This window comes from Onychostruthus taczanowskii, unplaced genomic scaffold, assembly GCF_017590055.1.
Source record: "Onychostruthus taczanowskii isolate IOZ18803 unplaced genomic scaffold, ASM1759005v1 scaffold23, whole genome shotgun sequence".
In the NCBI taxonomy this organism is placed as follows: Eukaryota; Metazoa; Chordata; class Aves; order Passeriformes; family Passeridae; genus Onychostruthus; species Onychostruthus taczanowskii.
In genome coordinates, this window is record NW_024499573.1 from 2202736 (window position 1) to 2226583 (window position 23848).

The following is a 23848-nucleotide window of genomic DNA, read 5'->3' on the forward strand; positions in this document are numbered from 1 at the left end:
TGAGAAGATTTATCATTTTGCAAGTTGAAGCCTAATACAGTGCTTTCCCTACACTAAAATATGTTTTGAAGGAACTGTTCTTTATGCCTGAAACTTGTTCCTGACAAAATAAAATCACAATTTCAACTTCAAGGCCAGATATCACTCGTCTAAATTCATACCTGAAAAGCATCTAAGAGAGTACTGGGGAAACCTTATCTCACAATAGCAAATTACCTCAGAAAACTTTTTTGCAGTATTTCATGATCATGCAGTTATTAAAAGAGTTACTTTTCATGCTACCTCAGCTGAATTTTAAAACTCCATGATTGCTGGAATTAATATTGTAACAAAACCATAGCTAATTAGCCTCGTGGGACTCTTGAGTTTTCACATTACTGAATATAATAGCCAAAGAACAGGAAGTTCTTTGCAGAAGATCAGAAAAGAAAAAAATAATCAGTTGTGGTACATACATGTTAATCAGTTAAGTCAGTCATGTTTTTTTCAAGAAAATTATTTTATAGAGAGAATTTGTGGTTGGGGCAGATGGAGAGGGAAAGGGGAGAGGAAGAGAAAATGCTCAAGCAACCAAAAATTCTGTGACTGGAATAGTCTCTTCAAGACTACAGACCCAGGTTCAAGATCCTGCTCTGCCTCCTACCCTCCAACATGTTCTTTCAGTACTTTTCTTTCCCCACAAGCACCTGTGTAAGTAGTCATTTTGACGCTCAGTTGAACACCTCCAATAGTAAAGGGAAATGACAGCCTGCTGTGGAAGTGACAAGAGAATTTAATCAAGTAATAACTGCATTGAATTTCAGTGATCCCCAAATGTACCAAATCCTAAGTTTACAAGAACAGTGAACAAAAAATTACATTTCCTGTACACGGTGACAGAAAAGAGAAGAAAATACCCTTTCTATATTAATTCTGTTACAAAACTGTATTAGAAAAAAAACTCTGAAAATTCCATCATCCATCATCGGTAATGAAAACAATCTAAAAATTATTGACTCTTTCTAGAGTAAGAGAGGTTATTTTCTTTACTTAATATTTACTTGGGTGAAGTAATTTAAACTTTATTAACAGGAGCATAGCCAGTAGATTAAGGGAAATTATTGCCCCCTTTTACTCAACACTCACTGGCATCCATTCAGAATACAGCATCTAAGTTTTGGGCCTTTTGGTAGAACAGGGAAACTCTCCTGAAATACCTTTTATCTTGAAATAGCACAAAATCATTTTATTGAAATGCACAATCAGGGGTAGGAAGCACACCAACAGTAGGAAAACATCACATGGATATAGGAAGTGCAATGTCCAAAATATACGTTAATCACTATCAAAATGTGGACCTGCATGGCACCATGCTAGGTACTCCTTCTGATGGCTGCAATATCTTAATTGGGTGAAATGTTGTGCTCTGGTTCCAGTGTCCCTTGTTTCAGAAGCAGTGCACTCGTTGCCAGCTCCTGTATCCCCACATGGAACAGAATGATGTTATGCAGACATGCATGCACAGAGTAAAGTTAATGTTTTAATCACAAAACAATTCTTCAAAATTTGAAATGGGCAAAATAGGTCAAAAAAGGGAGCATCATGTAGTGCCAGACACTGTTAGGAGGAGCAGCACCCAGGAAGTTGTCTCATTGGGAGCATCCTCAGGGAAAAGTGAGGAATTCCTTTGATTTAAGAATGTTTATTTCTATAACTCTAATCCCTCCTCTACTTTCTTGCAAAAGCAAAAGACTTGAGGTCTTGGAAGAATAAGTATCATCACCACTATTACTCAGGAAGGCAATTAATTATGCAGTGAAAGTATTTTCCTTGTTGTTGAAAGCACACTTACAAATTGTATTTTACAGTCCAACAGATTACAACAGCTCCTGTGGAGTACAGGAGCAAGCACTTTGTGTCACCAGGTGCATGTGCTTCAAGCACTGCTAAAACTGAAGCAGTCATTCCAGCAAGGCTGCTCCTGGCTACAGAGCTGCAGGCTCATTAGTTTGCTGCTTTGCAGTTGGCCTGAAGTTGAAGGGGTTGCACAAAAGCTGTCCTGTTTGCCAGGAGAGTTTGCTCTGTCTGTGCAGCTGCAGGACCATCCCATGAGGTCACAGTAGCAGTGCTCCAGCTGAGTCTCAAATCCCTTTTCCACCCTCTGGTGGGGTGTGGGCTGCACTGCTCCCACACAGTCTCTTAGGATTGCTTCATGCTCCTTCTGAGAATGAGCCATGAAAGGCTCAGCAGCTCCCAGAACTAGAGATGAAACTCTTTTTCCAAGAGGTTTAGGGTCCTGGTCAGCTTTTCTCTCGGTATGGTTCGCAAGGGGTTTGTTCTTACACTGGGTTTATGAGCCTGCCTTTGCCATGCAGAAATTTTCAAAATACTAAATGCTGGTTTTTTACTATTGATAGACACAGAGTGAGGGCAGACTACAGCCATAATTAGAAAGCCCACTATTTTTTCACATTTTGTGATGGGCAGCACTGAAATAGCTGTCAGTTTGATAAATTAACATTAAATACTTTGGAGTCAGCCTTTAGATATGAATGTCATTTTTCCTTATTGGTACTTGCTTAAACATCCAGTTCTTGTGGCACACTTATTTTCTTGTGTCTATAATGGTAGAAATTTTGTTTCCCCTGTGTCAAAGCATTGCTTGTGATGTTCTCTAATCCAGCACAGGGGATTATCTTGCACTGAACTATGGTTCTGATGCGGGGAGATCAGGAGTGGAAAACGAATGACAAGGATTGAATGAAGAGATTTTACAGGGCAAAGCAGGGGCATGGAAAAGGTCAGCCATGCTTCAAAACTGTACCAGTAAAAGGAGATAAAGTGGATAAATGAAGAGCTGTGCTTGAGTGGTATATCCAGGAGCAAGTCATTTTGCCTAGTGCAGCATGCAAAGGATCTTGGAGTGCTAAGAGATTAAGAAAAGAAAATACACCTGTCCAGGCTCCTGACCTATTTCTAACGAAAGGATTAACTTCCACTGCCTCTAAAATACACTATTGTGCCTTCCCCCAGATCCCGTTCCAACATTAAAGAGGAATGTGGCTCTCATCCCTTCTCCACACATGAGAAATTACGGCTGAAATACTTAAATTTAAGTAATTAATCTACACTTTGCATTACATTTAGGAAAGTATTTTTAAGGTATCAAGATAATTTCACTATCTGCAGCCTATGGAAAAGCACTTGCAGTCTTCTGGAGGTGGCCAGAATGAGATTCCTGTCCCAGAGTTTTATGGAGCAAACTTGTCCCTGCCTACTTTATATCTTCCTGCTACTTTTACTTTTTGTTTTTGGGATGCAGCTTCACCTAGAATAAGTATTTGTGATCCCCTGTAAATCTCTTACATCGTAATTTTTTTAAGAGAGAAACCATGTGTTGTAAAGAGACCTTGTTAACTTGCAATTTCCAATGAAGTTGGAAAATTGGCAATATTTCCAGGAATTTTACTGTAGCAGGTACTGTCAATTAGCACAGTTATAAAGAGTAAACAAACTGAAAATACAGGCCTAATCAATTAAAAAAAAGTAAAAAAATTAAAGGCTGTGCATACTTGTTATGATCTTCCTCCTGCTTTGCAAAAGAGGACTTGTAGATTTAATTTGCCCCTACACAGCATGTGCCAGTGGCTGCTGGGTTTTGAAAACAGGATAAAACAGAGTCTAATAAAAGAAGTTTCTTTCATTTCTCAAAACATACAGTCTTAAGTAAAAAACATAAATCCAAGATAAGCCTCTGCTGACTGCAGAAAACAGCATTCTGAGTAAGTCCCATTCAGCCCAGAGTTTCTTTAAACTCCTTACAGTTTAGAGATAAAAACCAGTTTATCGATCAGTGATAGCTGTGTGATCTCAGTGTTGGTGCAGCAATTGGGTAAGATGGTGGTTTGGGACATAATTTTAAGTGACCAATCTTCAAATTCTAAAGGATACAGGGCTTTGGAAATTAGGATGTCTGTCTACCCCACCTAGGACATTTTTGGAGCATAGCAGTGAAAACCCACCCACAGTGTGTGTCCCCCATGGAAGAGATCTGCAGTTTGTGGACAAGGAATCTGGATTCTCATTTCTATGCAGCTATGACACTCAGGTTTAAGCTGTTCTACCTCTTCAGCTACAAAAGCACCCTTTCTGAGTATGGTTAAGAGATAGTTAAACTTGCAGCTGAAAGAGATTTCTATGTGATTTAGTTTCTCAAATCAACATAAGCAATTATCATAGTGAAATAACCTTAAGGGGTCAAAGAGGTTTTTAATATCATCAAAATACATTGCTGCAGTTTGCAGGCATGAAATATTCAATTGTCTATTTGATATTTTTTGGAGATAAATAATGGAGGATCTTAACTGCATTACTCCCCTCTCTAGATGATTTCTGTCCTCCAGCGTATTTCTGAATACATCATTTGGACCTACAGGTGCGGCTCATGTGTTTTCAAAGAAAAAACAGTGAGTTTTCTTAGCAAAACCCATCAAGAAAACCAAGGTTTTTCTAATAATTCCACAGGGCCCACTTTGCTTCCATTAGAAGCATGAATTAAAGTCTAGAAGTTCTATTATTTTTTCTTAGATCTTCAGCTTTCTAAGGTATGTGCACTCCTTTCCACTTAGCTTCTTATGCCTGTGCTATGCAAGCAAATATGCTCCATGTCAGCACAAAATGGGATGCTTCCATTCATAGATTCATTAATCTTCTAAAGAAAAGGGATTATTTTCATATGCAAGTATGCAGCATGCATACTATTTCTATTTTCCAAATAAGTGTCACATAAAATATCCTATCAATATCAGGAAAATATTTTTTAGCCCTGATGGAAAGTCCACCATACTCAAGTTTTCAAAAATTTAGATTTTTCTATAGCAACGAAATTACAGCTGTTTATATTTAATATATTCTTCCAATTAAAATCTGATATGCTGGAGCCTGCCAGTTGAATGAAAACCTTTGCATGTTTAGAGAATTGAGAATATAATAAATATTCATTTGATCACTGTGTAACATTGAAAAGGACAGCTGGCTCAGGAAGGCTCATTTGCTTGGCTTACTGTCTATATCTGTTAACCTTAGAAAACATTGCAAAAATTTATCTGCCAGAGGTTTTTAATAGATAAAGCAGAGGTTTGATTTTTTTTTCCCCTCTTAACAGATACTTTTTGACATTTAGCTACTATATAGAGGGGAAAAACTGGAGAGTTGCTGTCTAAAAAACATATTCTCAACAGTTGTGTGTAGAAGGACTAAATAGATGTAAAAAAATTACTGATGTAAATCAGAAAAGCCTTATATATGATAATGTTTTCTTAGAATCCACTCTTTTTAGCTTGTGGGCCTTTCAAATGAGGAGAATTTTTTTTCATATTCAAAAAACAAGAGGCTGATAGATATAACAGATATATAGATAGAAGTGATAGAAGTCTTATATATATATATAAGATAGAAGAGAGAGAGAGAGAGAGAGAGAGATAGATAGATAGATAGATAGAAGTCTTGTTGAACTTATTCATCAATGGTCTGGGTGAAAGGACAGAGTGTACCCTCAGCAAGTTAGCTGATGTTACAAAACTGGGAGGAGAGGCTGATACACCTGAAAACTCTGCTGGCCAGACCTGGGCAGTCTGGAGAGTTGTGGGATCAAGAGCTTAATTAAGTTCAAACAGGCAAATGCAAGGTACTGCATTAAGGGAGGAATAAACCCAGGCACTAGCACAGCCTGGGGCTGACTTGTGGAAAGCAGCTCTGTGGAGATGGACCTGGGCGTCCTGCTGGACAGCAAGCTGCCCATGAGCTGGCACTGTGTCCTTGTGGCCAACAAGCAGAGTGGTGTCCTGGGGAGCACTCAGAAGGGCATTGCCAGCAAGTCAAGGGAGGTGATCCTGTCCCTCTACTCAACCCTAGTGGGGCCACATCTGGGGTGCTGTGTCCACTTCTGGGCTCCTCAGCCATGAAAGTCATGAAACAACTGGGGAGGGCCCAGTGAAGTGCTAAGTGGTGGTAACAGGGTGGACCCGACGGGGTAATAATGAGCATTGACTCCATGATTGCAGAAAGCTGATCAATTGCTTTATTCTCTAGCCTATATTAAACCATACTTACTAAGAAGCTTGTAACCCTTACAGACAGTCTGATACAGCTTTGACCTCATTGATCAATCAATCCAAACACCATCCAGTGTCCAATTAAGAAATGACCCTTTGGTAAACAAATCTCCATAACGCATTCCACGTGTGCACAACAGCAGGTGCAGCAAGTGGAGATGAGAATTGTTTATCATTCTTTTCTCTGAGCTTTCTCACAGCTTCTAACAGCTACCCAGGAAAATCCTGGGACAGCTATGTCCTCTCTGTTCAGAGGATATGTGATTACCACACTACGGTGGTGACTAGGGAGCAGGAACATCCCTCTCAGAAGAAAGGCTGAGAGAGCTGGGCCTGTTCCACCTTGAGAGGTGGTGGCCAACAGGGGCTGTTACCATTGCATACAAATATCTTAAGGATGGGTGTCAAGAGAGTAGAGCCAAACAATAGGCATTTGGGAAAAAAATGGAACACAGAAAGTTCATTCTGAAAATCTTATTTTCTTTGAGAGTGACTGTGCACTGGACCAGGCCCCCAAAAAGTGGTGAAGTCTCCTTCTCTGGAGATATTCAAAACCCATGTGACTCAGTCCTGTGCAATTTTCTCTGACTGGACCTGCTTCAGCAGGAGGTTGAACTATGTGATCTCCAGAGGTCCCTTCAAACACCCTTCTGTGTTTCTCTGATATATGGTGTTAGAAGCAGTGTCTGTGTTCAGCAACTGCCCTGGGTTTGTGTACAGCTGACCCAAGCATATGGACACTCAGGTATAATGACAAAAAATTTGTTCTCTGTTCTGTGACATGCAGGTGTGGTAAGGATATTAATTTGAATCATGGAGAGCAAAAGTGCATGCTTTTTATCAAATAAAAATATAGATAAAAATGTAAGTTACCGAAAGCAGACCTTATCCACTTTCTAAATGCACAGATTTCCTTTACGTCATTTTGTCTTTACATTTTTCATTTAAATTTCTCTTCAATAAGCTAAGAGCTAATCACTGCAGGATTAAATACATTCAGAGAGAACCTCAGCTGCTACATGCCAACTCTGGGTCATTTTGTGTTGTAATGCTGCAAATATCGGAGCAAGATTTAGGAGGTGAGATTAATGACTTAAAATATCAGAGAAGATTTGGTGCTTTCAGGATTCAAATCTTCCCCAAGTCATGAAATTTTGAAAAATACACTGCAGAAAAGTTACATTCCATTGTAAGATCTTTCATTAGATAAGGTTTCTGCAGCATTGCTACTCTCTGCTAGATTATTATTTGGGGCCCTCTGTCTTGGAAGGATTTTTTTTATCTTAAGGTAGATATCCAGCTGTATCAATCCTGAGTATCACATTTTGCATGACTTGATAGTACTGGAGAAAAAGACCCTCTATGTCTATTTTGAAAGGCTGGGTGGTTTGTATACATATAAATTCAACCTTACAATTTCCCATATTTTCAACAGTTAAAAAATATGTATTAATCCATGTTTACAGTAATTTTTCCCTTGCAGTCTCATTCATTGTGTAGTCTGAGAGAACCAAGAAATTAATTGTTCTACAAAGGGGCAGCTTGTTTTCAACATTCACTTTTAGCAAAATCAATGGGTCTCTTGCAAAAAAAGTCACAATTCCAAGTCTCTCTGTATAGCCTGCTAATGTTAAATGCTGCTCAGGTAACTCAGTGCTTTGAAATAAGTGGATCAGATTCTCTGCAAAGTCTCATCCAGGCACAGCGTGCCACTCTTCAATATATACGCATGTTTGGAGAACAGCTTGTGGTGAATTGTTAAAAGAGGCATGAATAGTTCAGTAAAAATTTTGAGGGTTATAGGAAACATTTACCACTAGTCAGGCAGTTTGGGACTTCATTTAAAAGGTTACATCATTAAATGCTCTGCTCAGATAAAAATAAGACCCCACAGATGCAATTTAGAAAGAAAAAAAAGTATTGTATGTTAACAAAACCCTAATTAAATGCCAGACATGGGAGGTTTCTTTCTAAGAAGAGACCTGCCATACTGGGAGAGACCAAGTAGCCACAGAGCTCCTTGCTGTCCCTTTCCTGTGACCAGCAGCAGAGAGGACACCACACACAGCAGACAAGACCTTTTCCAGGCACTGTGTCAGCTTTTACAGCCAAGATTTTCTGATTTAATTAGCAATGTGTCCACCCCCATAAATTGCTCTAATCCCTTTTTGAATCCTTTTATTCTTCTGCCCCTCCAGAAGGTTGCCCCAAATTCTCTTTTGGAAGGTGTAGACAGTGAGTTCATGGGCAACTCCTTTGAGCAGAGGCTGTTTTCTTCTTTGAAAGAGGCTGTTTCTCCTTTGAGCAGAATCTGTTTGCTTCTGACTTCCATGCTTCCCTTCTCTGAATCTGAGTTCATTGCTATGATTTTTGAGATGAGGATACTGAAACGATCAGCAATACCAACACTTTAGGTGCACAGCTTTAACTAGCAAGAGTTTGTTTCGCTTGTTACTCTTTTACAACTCTTAGTATCATATCAACTCTTTTAATGAGTTTATGTTTTTAGAGAAGTAGGCACACATTTCAAAGTCTCTTGAGTGATAATAATTAATTAAGGGCTCATATCTGCTTAATCTTAGGCGAAGTTATTTTTTCCATACATGCATCATCTTGCATTTCTTTTCATGAGGTCTCGTCTGCCACTTCAGTCAACCCACTCCGTACTGACAGTTTACAGCTCTTCCACACTTGTTTTAGATGTCACCATTCTGAACAATAAAAATTCTCCATTATGGAAATTCACAGTTCATTTCTACCTTTGCTCCTTGGCTTTTACCTAATTTTCCTAATTAATACCTTATGAGTGTAGGTCCTTCTTATCCCTTCAAAGTATTTCACCACCAAAGACTCTTCCTAAAAATTGAAAGTTTTCTAACATATTTCAACATGGTTGTTTTTTTTTGTGTGAACAACATGCACATCAGATAATCTGTGTCCCTTAGAAGGATTCATGCTTGCGAAAAAAAGCCCTAAATAAATCCTCCCTTCCCAAGGAAGCATTGGGGACCATGGCAGCCAGGATATTGTGGCTTAGGAGGGCTCTCAGGCAGAGTTCCACTGGGAAGAGAAGCAAAGAACAGAAACTCCTCAAGATAACATTACTGGGAGGGAAGGAGACAGAAGACAAACATCTCCTCATATTATCTAGAAATGTGCATGAACCAGTTTCTGCTGTGTGGCCATGAGCTCCTCATAAATCCCTAGATTTACACATAAAACCCTATAGAGCATAACAGTGTAACCTTGAATCCAACAGAGATTCCTTCTGCAAAATTTTCCCACACCCTACTTTGCAGCAAGATCAAATGGCAACACATGGCACCAATACGACCTGAGAAGAGGAGCATTACGTCGTCAAATAGCAAAATGGAGTAGAAAAGATACCTTGACAGACACAAGCTTTTATCTGATGGTCACCTAGTGTTGATCCTTTCATAGCACAACAGAATGAAGGGAGTTCAGGGGTACCAAAACATTTAGAGCAGGTACCTTTATCAGGAAGCTGAGGACCATTAGGCTTAAAGGGAAGAAGAAAAGAACACCAAGTTCCTCCTCTTTCTCCCTCCCTTCCTTTGTCTCAGGATTTGGATCTGAGCTAGACTCTCGTGGCTCTCCCACCTCCAGCTTCAGTTTCAGCAGACATCTCAAACATGCAGACATCTGCTCTATTCACTTGTCAGGTACAAGAAGTCCAACAAAACAATTTTCTGCCAAATTAATAGGACTTCCCACACCCCCACCCTCCCACACCCCTTACTACTGAAATGATGTCTCTACTTAAATATTTAGGCTAGCAAAAACTTCTTTAGGTTTAGAAATGGCAAGCATGGAAATTTTAGTTGTGGCATCTCTACCATATTTTTTCTTCTTTCTTACTACCAAAATTCTTACTTTTTTACATAAGACAGTCTCATTTTCAGATCTCCACTAATATACAGTCAAGACGTGACAATTTCAGGCAGATCTTTTATTACATATGCCAGAAACAGGAAGATTTTAGTATTAGTTTAAGTGATTCTTGCTGATGCTTTAAGAACAGATTTGATGAAAAAAGCTCTTTGTAAACATAAACTGTTTAAGGTCAAGTTACTCTTTTATTTATTTGCTCACTGATATGTATGTATGGCAGTTATATATCTTCATTAAGAGCAAAATAAACACAATCTTTTGTAGAAAGTGTAGCTATACATATTCAGTATATTTTAAAACAGAAAATTTTAGACATTGTGACATAAATTAGGTGCTTATTTCCTAAGCAACAATGCATTTCTGAAGTCCTTTAGTTGTGTCTGTGCCAGTAAAGTTATGTTTTAATATATATTCATGCCTGAACCATAGTGGTAAAGAAGCATGCAGTTTGATTATGGCTTGCACTTCAGAGTACTCACTTATATATTATCAGTGTTCCAAAGATTAATTTTTAACACTGTAAACAACACTTACATCCATATTAGAAACAAAAGTCATTTTGAGGTATGTCTGTTGTAACTTTATATCAGATGTGCAGTCTGTGTTAGTCACCAAAACCTTCAGTAAATGTTTATCAGGTGCTGAGAAATTTCTTCTGCAGGAATGTATTCTGAACACATCTTTTGTTAGAGCTTTGGTTTATATGAGCATTGATAGCCTAGATATTTCCCAAAAAAAGTGTTTGGGAACACTTTTCTTTCATTTCTCCAAGTTCTCTGTAGATAATTAAATGTTAAAGTTATGTTATTTTTGAAAAAGGAACACACTGGTTTTAAACACCTATTTAAAGGTGGATAGTGAGGCTGAGCTGCTTTGTGCTATTTTCCAGGGCTGAAGTGTGGGACTGCAGAGGAATACTCAAACACCATTAGGATATTAATAGACTATATAGTCATTTAATTGTGACAAGCATATTTATGAGTAGTTGGGAGAAAGAAAAATAGCATGCTCTCTGGGGAGCCTAGAGAAAATACTCAGCTATAGCATATGCATTTAGTTAAAAACCAGAAGATAATAGAGTAGAAACACTGGTCAAAAAATCAAGAACAATATTTAGAAAATTCAATGGAAAAAATGAGAGAGCAGACAGAACGAGAGCATGGATGGATTAAACAGAAAGGTGAAGAACCACAGAGAAGAGCAAAAGGAGAAGCTTTGTTCTGTAATGTTTTGAGAAGAGGGCTGAGGTGTTTTGATGTAGTACATGTCTGTGTACTCATAGCTAACTGTCAATTAAATTCTATTCATTTATTATTAATACCAAATTAGAGAGCTGCACATCTCAATAAATCTTCAGTATTATTTCTACTTATCAATAAACACATTTGAATGGACGAGAACAATTTCATGTACCCTGGGCATTTTCGGTAGTAATTTTTTGTATATAAAATAAAGAATATTTTTGGTGCCTCTATTGCAACATACAAATAAAGAAATTCTGTATAACAGGAGGTGGGAGACAATTTATGATTGCTACTTACTGTATAGATTTACCCCTTTTCCCCTTTTCAATGCCTTATTATTTTCCTGATCTGCTTATTAGATCGTTTCATGCCAGATTTGCAAAATAGCTGAATTATAAACTTTGGATTTCATATGCATATGCCATGTGTATATATGCATCTGGATTCTGAATTTTTGTGAAAAAACACAATACTGTGTTACTGCAAATGACATTGCATAAGAATTTTTATTCTTATATGCTTTTACACAAGCTGCTTTTTAATTCGTATAGAGCTTCCTTCTAAAATGAACTGATTTTCTGACATTTGTGAACATCACCACTTGTTTCAGCATATGTTAACTGTGTCTATTGTCTCTTGTCCAGCTGTACCCCATAAAATAGGGCGGATAATTGATGGAAGTCCTGCGGATCGCTGTGCAAAACTTAAAGTTGGAGACCGGATCTTAGCTGTGAATGGCCAGTCTATTATTAACATGCCTCATGCAGACATTGTGAAGCTAATTAAAGATGCAGGTCTCAGTGTAACTCTTCGCATCATTCCTCAGGAGGGTAAGTCAATGGCCCTTAAAGACAGGAAGAAAATTTTAAGTAGCCTCCAATTAGCTTAAATTATGTCACCACTTGAAAGAGCATCTTTTGTTCTCCTTCCTCCGCTGTAACATGCAGCACACCAGAATTATGAGCTTAGAACTAGCTCAGATAGGATCTGAATTCTTGAAAAGGTTTCATGTTATGAAAGGGGTATTTAAAGCAAACCTGGAGAAACCTGACAGAGAGAGAGAAAGAGGATGTTAAGGTCTTTTGCAAGAATTGTCTTCTACATGGAAAAGCACTCTACAAGAGAGCCAAGTTTTGAGTTCATTCCCTTATATCTTGCTACAAGCCAAGCCAAAGTTTGACAAAGTGATTCACAAGAGACTGCAATGGCTGTCACCAGGCATGTTCAGCTACCAGCTACGTGTGACAAAAAGTGATGTGAAGGAAGAGTTCAGATTTGGCAGTTTCCTCCATCACAATCACATAGTGATACATCACTGTAAATGCACAAGGAAGGAACTGAACCCTGAATTATCTCATTTCTAGGGTGAGGATAAAGGACAGACTCATTATTCTGGTCATTGCTCCACATCTAATCAGTAAAGATCTTTTGATGTTGGTTTCTTGAGGTTTGGGGTTGATTTCAGCGCTTTTTTTAGTTTAACAGTGTGCTGCATTGCTACATGAATTGTACCACATTAATGAGACCATGTCTTTATATCTCAGCAACAAATACCAGTAGAGCTGGGAATGACACACAGAAAGTAATGGAATTACTTAATGATCCATGGCCCAGTTAGATGACCTTCACCTTATGCTGTGCATCCAGCAAGGGAACAGGGAAATAGTCTGACACTGGTCACAGACTGCAACTGAGGGAACTCATCTACTTTGTTAAATGAATTCAGTGAAGGGGAAAACACAAACATACACAAATTTAGAATTCACATCAATTAGCACCCGTGTAATTACTGAAGGTCAGCTTTGCAGGCATCTGAAACAAGTGTGATACTTCACACAGTCCATGAAGTTTATTTAAGGCTCTCTGGTATCCAGGTTAAATAACATCATTAATTGTTTAGTTTTAGAGATGGATACATTAAATTAGAAAGAAAGCAGAGGTGCAGCTGAGTTGTAGTATTACAAGATGTTCTCAGGTGCTACTGGTGAGAAATTATCTGTGCCAAGGCACAGCTTCCCTGTGTGACTGTGTGACACCGGACACCTCATTTGCCTTCTGATATTAGCTTCTCAGCTTAGAAAAATTGGCAAAAAATCTAATACCTCTGTACTATGCTTACAGGTAAAAAATACCATATAAATGCAAAGCAGTTTTAGAAGCAGCTCATGATTTGACCAGTTCATCCATAGTTATGAGAGTAATGTAGAAATGAGGGACAACATTTCTAATCTTCCTCTCTAAAACTTGCAATACAAAAGACACTCACAGATGCAAAATGGGAATTACAGCCTTAAACACAGTAATTACACAGACAAGTATTGCTTATGCCTGCATGAGGAGTGTTTTAAGTGCAAATATACAAGCTTTTTTTGACAATTAATCCTAAATTGAAAATATTTTCAATAAAGTAGCCAAAATTTTTATAATAATTGTAAGCATAAATTAGATAAGTAGAGTATATGCACCCATAAGGAAAAACTAACACATTAAAAATAAACCACATAAAAATTAAAACTAGATTCAAATGTAAAACTAGGCAAGCTCTGTATCATGTGCAGCTATTGCTGTTAGGGATGTGCAGCCATATGTGTGTCCATTTTATTTGTTTTGCACCATGCCACACTGGTCTCACTCCTTCTGTTGCAAGCAGGAATAGAAAAAATATATTTGTCTTTGCTGTTGATAATGCAGGAACTTCTGCAGTGCTCTGTCCTCCTGTGGATGGAGTCTTTCTAATTTATGCATTATAATAGGTAAATAGTGAATAGGACTGTGCTAGTGTGTTGGAAGAAATATATTTGATATGAGCTCAATACCAAATGTGTCTCCTCCCAAGTCCAGCAAGAAGCCTGAATGAAGATTGGCACTTTTTATTTATAGCAAAACATCAAAACCATATTTCCTAGGCCAATCTCTCTGTCCTTTTTAATTTTGTGTTGTTTGGAAAGAATGATTCTGGTTTTCTGCACTGTTCCTATGTGGAACCTTAGTCATTTGACATAATGCAGTGAAATAAAATATCAGTTTAAATGGTTAGTCAAAATTTATTGAGATTGGGTTTACTGTTTTACTGTTCACAGTCTACAAAAGTTTAAGGACAGGAAACTCTTGATGAGCTCAAAGACATCAGGAACTAATGTGTTCCTAACACTAAACACCAGTGTTTTAGTTTTTGTGACAGGTCTATCATCCCAAACACTGGAGAAAGCAGTAAAATGTTCATTCTCTCAAAATGAATATTTTTTTCTAAATGGAAAGCATTTCAAATAACTTGTAGCTGTGCTAAGGCATATGAAGAACAGGGTGGTGATTCAGGACAACCAGCACAGCTTTACCAAGGGTAAGTCCTACCTGACCCACCTAGTGGCCTTCTACAATGGAGTAACTACATCAGTGGACAACAATGGACAAGGGAGGAGCTGTAGATCTCACCTACCCGGAATTCTGCAAGGCCTTTGACATGGTACCCCACAGCATCCTTCTCTAAACTGGAGAGAGATGAACGTGATGAGGGGACTGTTCAATGGATGAGCAGCTTGAGGGAGGTGATTCTGGCCCTCTATTCCACTCTCATGAGACCTGATCTGGAGTTCTGAATCCAACTGTGGGGTCCTCTGGACCTGTTGGAAGCAGTCCAAAGGAGGTCATGAAGATGATCAGAGGGCTGGAACATCTCTCCTGTGAGGAGAGGCTGAGGGAATTGGTGTTATGCAGCCTGGAGAAGACAAGGCTCCAAGGAGACCTTATTCTGACCTTGCAGTACTCAAAGGGGGCTTATAAGAAATATGAGCATAGGCTTTTTAACAGGGCCTGTTGTGATAGGACAAGTGACCTTGCAGCTTTGAAGTAAAAAGGGGTAGATTCAGACAGATATAAAAAAGTTTTGTTTTGGTTTGGTTTTTTTTATGATGAGGGTAACGAAACACTGGAACAAGTTGCCCAGAGAGGTGGTAGGTGCCCCATCCTGGCATTCCTGTCAAAATTCAAGGCCAGGTTGGACAGGGGTCTGAGCAGCTTGGTCTTGTTGAAGATGTCCCGTTGCAGGGGGGTTGGACTAAACAACCTTTAAGTGTCATTCCAACCCAAGCTTTTCTGTGACTCTATGATTTTGTCATTCCATCATTCTATGACCAGTAATTCTATGTTTTAAAAGAATATGTGAAACCTGGAAACAATTTCCCTTGTTCAATTGTGTTTTAAATAATGACAGTGTCAACCAGAATTATAGAGTCACCAAGATTTCAGATCCCAGACTATCAAAAGGAGACCATTAGGTTCAAATGTCTTAAAATCTAATTATAACCTGAGACAGTAAAAGCGACAAAGCATAAATTCGCAGACGTAGCGTGCGACCAAAAATTATTATTGTGTACCTTTGCCCTTTATTAAATGCTGCACTGTGGCAGGTCTTTAATCTCCATCTCGCCATTATGCAGAGCTGAACAGCCCAGCCTCGGCGCCCAGCTCGGAGAAGCAGAGTCCCATGGCCCAGCAGCACAGCCCCATGGCCCAGCAGAGTCCCCTGGCGCAGCAGAGCCCCGTCGCCCAGCACAGCCCCGTGGCCCAGCCTCCGCCTCCACAGCCCCTGCAGCCACAGGGACACGAGAACAGGTCTTGCATCTTCTCATGGTCTTTTTTTTTTTTTTTTTTCCCTTTTGTGTTAATCTGGAGTCAGGAAGATTTTTTTTTTGTGGTGGGTTTAATCTCTGGGGTATCATTTACCAGCCAATTTCTCATGTGTAATTTATGCATATACGTTAGCAAATTTATCTATAATGGACATCAAATGGTAGGGGGACAGAAATTTTGTGGCCAGCTGTATTAAATGCTGTTTATATAAAAAGCGCACACAGGCTGTGGGATGATACAAGTTTCTGTGACCTCCAATCAACACTATTTATTCTTTGTATTAATTTTTAGCATGTTAAACAAGGCTGATTACACTGACTGTCTTTATGCTAATCTTCTGTAACTAACACATATCATCAAGATCCTCTTCCCCAAATGATGCTAGTGACAGGATTGTAACTTTTCTCTTTTGAAAATACTTGAGTTCACTTGTGATTCAGACACTACACCCTCTAATTCTCCTTGCTTAACAGATGTAGTACTTTCACTTGCCTAGAATTATTTTCTTGCAATTAGTCATACTAGGAAAATTACTTTGCCTTATATTTCACTGAGTACTTTCTCCACAAGTGATCACCTCCTAGAAGATATATGTTTCTGACAAAATTCAATAAGAAGTTTTCACAAAAGTCATTTTCTGCTATTGGAAGTCACTATTAAATACCTGTTAAATTGGGAATTTTCATATGGGAGCAGCAAACGATATCAATTAAAGTTCCAGAAAGAAATTCTGTAATAATTTTACTGAAAAGTGTAAGCTCTAATTGCTCATGTCACCATTTACATATTCAGCAAAAATTATAGTGCCTCCATCTGTGAATAAAAACATCATCTTCTGATATGCAGCTGTGGTCATATATTGGGAACCTGCCTAAAGACGACTCATTTCAGAAAAAGGTCAACTCTTGCTAGTTCACACAGTATTATTTTTCACTAGATTTCATAAGCTAGATTACAGCTTGTTTCTCTAGCCACATACATTGTTTCTTTAACAAAATAAGAATTTAAAACTCGTAGGGATATTAACTAGGATTTTTTTACTTCCATTATTAAGGCTCAGTGTCACAGGAAGCTTCACAGTAAGTTTGTGCTCGATCTTCTTTTTACAGGATCATGATATTGAGTAAAGAAAGTAAGGTGCTTGCATGTACGCATGCAGGTCTTACTAATAGTGGCACCAATCTATTTTAATCTTCTCGAAAAAGTCAGAGGGAAATAGTTCTGATATTTTTAGTGTCTGGTTAGACATTCAGATTATTAAAACTATTGTGTAGGAAGATTAGCCATAATTTCACTGTAACTACATCAATAAATTAATGAAATTTTGAAACATATCAGGCAATTTGAAACATTTAGCTTCAGCTTACCTTTTTATATATAAACCAACATAATCAAAAACAATGCTGTCATTTCTTCAGAGTGTAATTTTTGTAATCAATAAGTACTTTTCAAAATCTCTTTCAAAGTCTGTGTGTGCCTGTATGTGTCCGTGAACAGACATGGTCGCTTGGTTGACTGAAAACTTTCAGTCCATTTTTAAAGCAGAATTTGAAATGTCTATTTCCTGTACAGGAAAGAAACACTTCCTTTGGCATCTAGGGAAGAGTGTAAGAACATCCACTCTGTGAACATTTTTGTTAAAATATAACCTAAACCACTATTACAGAATTACCTTGCTAAAAGTGTTCAGGACTTTCTTTGTGCCTCTTTAGCACACCACATGGCTGAGGTAGGGAAGTTTACCGTAAGGAATGTTCTTTACTTCACCCTGAAGTGCCATTATGTGCTGATTTCCATGTGCTAAGGGAAATTCCCATCTGAATAAAGTAAATAACTAGGCACTGTATCCCAGAAAGGCACATTTTCTTTCAAATTTTAGGACCCATCTCCCTGTAACCATTTACCAGCTAAAGCAATATTTTACTTGTTATTAATTCCTCATAACCAATTTTATTTTCTTTTCACCTTGTGTTATTTCTGTACATACCTACTGACATGAATTTACTGACATAGCTTTTAGCCAGGTAGCATCATAGGGAGTGTATAATAAAAATAATGCACGCTATATTAACAGATGCTATATCAAAGAATGCCTTTCATTAAAAAGGTAACAGCTAAAACAAAGAATTTATCCTTTTTGAACCTTAAGAAGCTCACAATAATATTTTATGTCAATGAAAGGGGATATACACTGGACTGGTATTCCATTTATTCTATAGAAATATTAATTTTGGGAAAAAACATTTTATAAACTCAGTGAATTATTTTGTAGTGAGTATAATGGGTGTTTTCACATGCAGTTGCATCTTCAAAATAGGCAAAGTAGGAATCAAGATGCTTTTTCTGTTCCTGTCCCTTTGAGTCTAATCCTGATCTCACTGATACAAGCTGGAAAGTCGCACGGTATGACCTGAGGGAAAATTGCTTCTGCCCATGTTTCAAAAGCGCTCAGTGTTTTCAGATGCCTCGACTATTTCCCCTTGAGAGTTCTGCTTCTCTGTGAAAATCTGTTCTACACAATTTTGCAGCCAGGCAGCTGGCTTTCACTCCATGCGCTGCATATTCCCAATGGCCTGCCGCTCTCTGAAACCGAGCCATTGTGCCTTCCTCAGCTACAGGTCAGAAGTAAAAGCCAGGCAGGACGTGAAGCCTGACATCCGGCAGCCCCCGTTCTCGGACTACAGGCAATCCTCCACGGACTACCGGCAGCCCCCGCTGGACTACCGGCACCCGCCGGTGATGGACTACCAGCAGCCACCGCCGCTGGACTACAGGCAGCCCCCGCTGATGGACTACAGGCAGCACTCCCCCGACACCAGGCAGTACCCCCTGTCCGAGTACAGGCAGCCCCAGGTACAGGCAGACAGGCTCAGAGCACCCAGCAGGTAGCAGGGTCTGTAGGGACAGCTCTGGGATGCTGGTGAGGGAGATGCCACCATGGAAGGAAAAGACACATTAAAGGGTTTTACTCTGAGTTGCTACTTGTCTGTAGAGGAAATTACTTCCAAACTGTTAGTATTAATGTGTGTGATCTGGAAATTAACATTACACTTATAATTGCGTGACTGTAACATTAAATAAATGCCATTTTTAAGGTACTGGAAAGTTGGAATAAAAATTCTAACATAAAAAGCTTTTTCATCAGCAGAGGAATTTTTTTTTGTTCTTGGCACCTATTCATTCATCAGACAGTGGGTGTACTTAGGTCAGACTGCATTTCTACAGCATTGTTGAAAATTAAGATTTTATCTAATCAGAATAAATAAATAAAGGAATGAAAATCCCGACTGATAAAATCAAATTTCTGTTGGTAATAGTCTGGATGAGTAGAAACTAGCCCATGCAACTAGTTTCTTTGACATCAAGCATGATCTGACAAATTCAAAGAGATCATGAGTTAGATGAATAGTTATGGTACCTTGAACAAGACTCCTCTGATGACAGATATTTACTGACAGTTTTGAACGCTGAGGATTTACCTGAAAGTTCAGACTTTAAAAAAAACCTTCCTTTCTCCTCACATAAAGTCAGGAAAAACAGAGGTCAAAAAGTATTAAACAGGAGACTGCAAACTTCTGGACATGATATGCTAGAACCATGTATAGGTGGTTTGTTTGACCATATTTTCAAAACCAGACACGTAAACCATATCAAAAAAATACTGAAATTCTTAAATGGGATCCAGAGAACCCTATGAAAATATTGTGCATTTCAGTATCCAAATACAAATTTCTATCCCCATGTGCATACCTTATAAGATACTTCTTAGCATCTACAGAGATGCATGGGTTGGCTCTTTCCCAGCATCTCCAGTTTAATTCTCTAATCAGTAGACACATCCCAAGCTTGCTCTTTCTTTTCTCCTGCTCCCACTCTTGGCTGACAATGCATCAGAAGCTACATTGCAATTTCCCTCCCAGACCCCTCTGTGGACCTTTGCTTATATCAAGTGGATCAATACATTTTTGAAGAGATCAATTTTAAAGTTTTCTTGAATGCATAACACAATGCCCATATGGTCAACTGTCTTTCATTTTGTATTTGTCTGTACAGGACTTTGATTATTTCACCGTTGATTTGGAGAAAGGTGCCAAAGGATTTGGGTTTAGTATTCGAGGAGGAAGGGAATACAAAATGGATTTGTATGTGTTGAGGTTAGCAGAAGATGGACCAGCAGTAAGAAATGGAAGGATGAGGGTGAGTAAAATGATTTGTGACATTTTTTTTCAACATTTACAGATATGTTTGGTTATGGGGTCAAAGAGAAAGTGCTTTTTTTACCTCTGATCAGGTTTTAAAAAATAATGCCAAGACTTCTTATAAAGTAAGCTCATTCTGCAGGAGTTCAAGAAATTAGTTGATACATATAGTAGATTCCTGAAGTTTCTTCACAAATAAATGTATTACTTCTGACTGATAATACCTTTTACCATGTTATAAATTTTTGTTGTTATTATTTTCACTCTTATCTAAGCAACTTAAAAATCTCAAAGTTTGGTGTTTCTTAGATAATAATAACACAATTAACATTTGGGTCTCTAACCACAAAAGCTAAGTGATCACTATATGATCACTCATAGGTAATAATGACAAGTATTAGATAACTATGAAACCTAAGACCTCATCTGTGTTATTTTACTAATTTAAGCAAGTTGCCTTTGTATTGTTTGCTAAATTTGTTTATTGATCTTAATCTTGTTTGTAGGGATCATGATTTAAAAAAAAAAACTAGCACACAGTCTGTATAGGAAAAAAACCTAATTTAAAATAGAGATGTTTAATCTGTTCAGTTGTGTAAAAACAAGGTATAATTTCATCCATGCCTGCTGATACTTTGTAGAATTTTCAGTACACAAAAGGGAAAAGGAAAGAACATAGGCAAGACTACCAGGAGTCAACATAAAAAGTTGTTTATGTCTCTAATTAGTGCAGTCATGTTCAACCAATATTTAATTTCAAAGATGGGCAATGAAAATTGTGTTCTGTATAGTGGTAAGAACAGATTTTACAAATGTCATGGTTGTTACACTTATTCTGTTTCACAGTCTAAACAACCTGATCAAATTTGATGTCTTACTGAAAGAGCACTGTCTTTCTGTGTATAGCTCAGGAGTTTTGCTGTGCTTCAGATGACTCTTACCACGTTCACTTGGTAGAATTGCAAAACTCAGCAAGTCCTCAGTTGTCTGATGGAGTGCAAGCCCCTGGCACTGGGAGCAGGAAAAGCAGTCCCTGTGTTAGGAAAGCCAGTGGGGCAGTCAGGCAGGAAACTGGTAATGTAGATATACTCCCACTGCATTTTTTGTTAAAATCAGGAGATTTCGTGCTGCAGATGGAACTTTAGCTTCAGAATATCTTCTCTGTTCTTCATTCTTTCCTTTATTTTAGTATTACCATTGTCAGTTGCTCTTAATGAGAAGCCATATGCAAGGTGTACATTCGCAGCTATAATGTGATTAAAGACAGAGAAAAAGCTGTGCTTTTAATAAGCTCTGGGATCACATGTTTGGAAACATATGGCTAAGAATACAGAAAAAAAATAACATCTTTGAAGAGGGCTCATTTCAAATAATAACCTGCATTAGGTAGAAAATGAGCATTAAAATCTGTGCATCATTTAAACAAACTAGTACTAAGGGATGAAGTTAAGATGACTATTGACTTTGTGAATAGCCAAAATATAGAAAGTATTTAACATTAATATGGGCGTTTTTTTATTTTTCAATTGCATTAGGAAAATTTCTGTAAGCTTTAAAGAATACTGTTAATATAGTTTCTAAAATATCTTGGTTTAAATCGTTTTCATTTTAGTGGCCACAACATATAGCCTAACATAATAAGTGTTATTCTGATCAGATAGCTTTAACTGGGGCTTTTCTCCTTTTTAAAAGCATCCTTCTTTGGAACCAGTTCTACCATGCATATTTTTCACTGAGTCTTCTCTTTTATTCTCCTGCCTCACAGACATTTTAACCTGACAAATGGGTTTGGAATGTGAAAGATTCTTATATTCAGTGACCTGTGACTGATGGACAGCAGAAGCTCAAGAAACAGTTTCAAAACAAAAATAGAAAAAATAGAAGCAAACAAAAAAAAATGGTTGAAAAAAATATATTACATAGGAAGATGGACAAAGGAAGCAGAATTCTGTACCCACATCTCCTTTCCTAGGTTTATATCAGCTGTTAACAATGCAGGCTCATTCACACTTCTTGGCTGGTGGTTGCATCTCTGTAGCTCTGGGTTTCACAGGTGCATCTCTTCAGCAAAACATGCAAAGATCAGGGCAGTGCTTCTTGCTTTAGATACCACTGTCCTCAAAGACACGATTCTCTGATCCTAGGCTTTCAGCACTGAGGATAGCAAACCATGCTTTTGTGAAGGATCTTACCAGAACACTTCCCAGCTAAGAGTCATTCTGATTACCTAGTTGTCTCCATTATTGTTTTGCTTGCTGTTTCCTCATCCTTGAGCAGCCTTCTTTAATTTTACTAAAGCTTTACAAAGAAACGTTGAAGCAGATAGCACAAGGTAGAGGTCATGCTTATAAAAAGAAATAACACACACAACTCCAGCCCTATTCCCGCTCATGAGACTAAGAAAATAAAAATAAAACCAGATAAGTTGTTGCAAAAAATAGATCATATAATGGAACATGTTACCTGTAGGTCACTTAGACTTAATAAGCAAACATATTCCACAAATAACATTTTGTTTTCAATCTACATATAGCCAGCAAAAACCCTGATAGAGACTCAGTCATATTGATACAAAGCTCCCTATTTTACAGAAATAAATAAAATAATTACCTTGAAGTAAAAGAGCTGAAGCTATACTAGTGGTTTTATAAAACTGTATAACTGAATAAATGAAATCTCAAACTGAAAACAGCTCTGGGTGGGGAAGTCAGAGTCTGTATGTTTATTCTGTTAGTGGGCACTGCAAAACCACAGCGTTGGAATGAATCTCAACAGCTCTATTCCACTTGGACATGTGTTTAAAAAAATCTGAGAGTCCACCACCACACATGCAAAAGATTCTAAGGTCTAAATACATGTAAAAGTGTTAGAAATTACAGATGTAGGGGATATTAGAGTAAAACCTATGATTATAGGAAAACAGATGTAAATAAAGCACTGGAATAGAGCTATCTCTTGTAAAAGAAAAAAAGTAGATCCATTGCTGAGGAAGATAAGTATGGAAGGAGTACAATATGCCAATAATAGCAAAGAGAAATTGAACAAGAAAGCAATGATAAAACAAGATGAAGAAAGTGACATCAAAATCAGGACATCTTTATGAAAATTTCAGTTTGATCTTCAGGCTTTTATGAACTTCGGTGAGATAGTGAGCAGACAGAGAACAGACTCACAGAACAAGCCCAAGAAGTGATGATCTTCCACTGGTCCTGCCAAAACTGTCTGGATTTGTAAATATTGATGTAAGAAGGAAAAAGATGTTATGAAGTTCCATTATCACATCACCACTTCCTGTCATAATTGGATTATTAGTCTGGTCTCCCTTCCTACTGGAGATGGCATGCTAGGCACGTTATGTTTTTATTGGAAACAAATTCAGCAAGGAACACCCCATTTTAGGATTACAAGATCTAAAATAGTGTTTAATTGCACTTCATAACAGATGAAGCTTTCTACTTTGATTTTCTGCTATTCTGCAGAATTGTTCTGGGAACTGGAAAGGTGGAAGAGCACTGAGTTGATGTCCTACAGAGTTCATCAGTTTTCCAATCCTATTGCTCTTTGACTCAGTAATCCCTTTCTGCCAGCCTAGATAGACCAGCATTAAGTCTTGAGGTTCAAAAAATTATTCCCTTAAAAGCAGGTTTAAACTTCCACAGTCTACTTACACTTAGTCATGGCACCTTCACATGCACCGAGACTTTTGTTTGAGCGCATAGACTCTGCAGAAAGCCCAAGCATATATCTTAGTTTAACCTGGATTCATTTATCT

The 23848-nt window shown here is 38.0% G+C and overlaps 1 protein-coding gene across 2 annotated transcripts in view; it reads left to right on the top strand.

Annotated features, from left to right (window-relative positions):
- MAGI2 (membrane associated guanylate kinase, WW and PDZ domain containing 2) overlaps positions 1 to 23848 on the top strand; it is a 704176-nt gene that overhangs the window by 642948 nt on the left and 37380 nt on the right. For both annotated transcript variants that reach the window (XM_041405490.1, XM_041405491.1), the window contains 4 exons: positions 11893 to 12078; positions 15685 to 15859; positions 18490 to 18730; positions 19931 to 20074. In XM_041405490.1, the coding sequence (XP_041261424.1) occupies positions 11893 to 12078; positions 15685 to 15859; positions 18490 to 18730; positions 19931 to 20074 (746 nt within the window). The remainder of the gene's footprint in view (positions 1 to 11892; positions 12079 to 15684; positions 15860 to 18489; positions 18731 to 19930; positions 20075 to 23848) is intronic.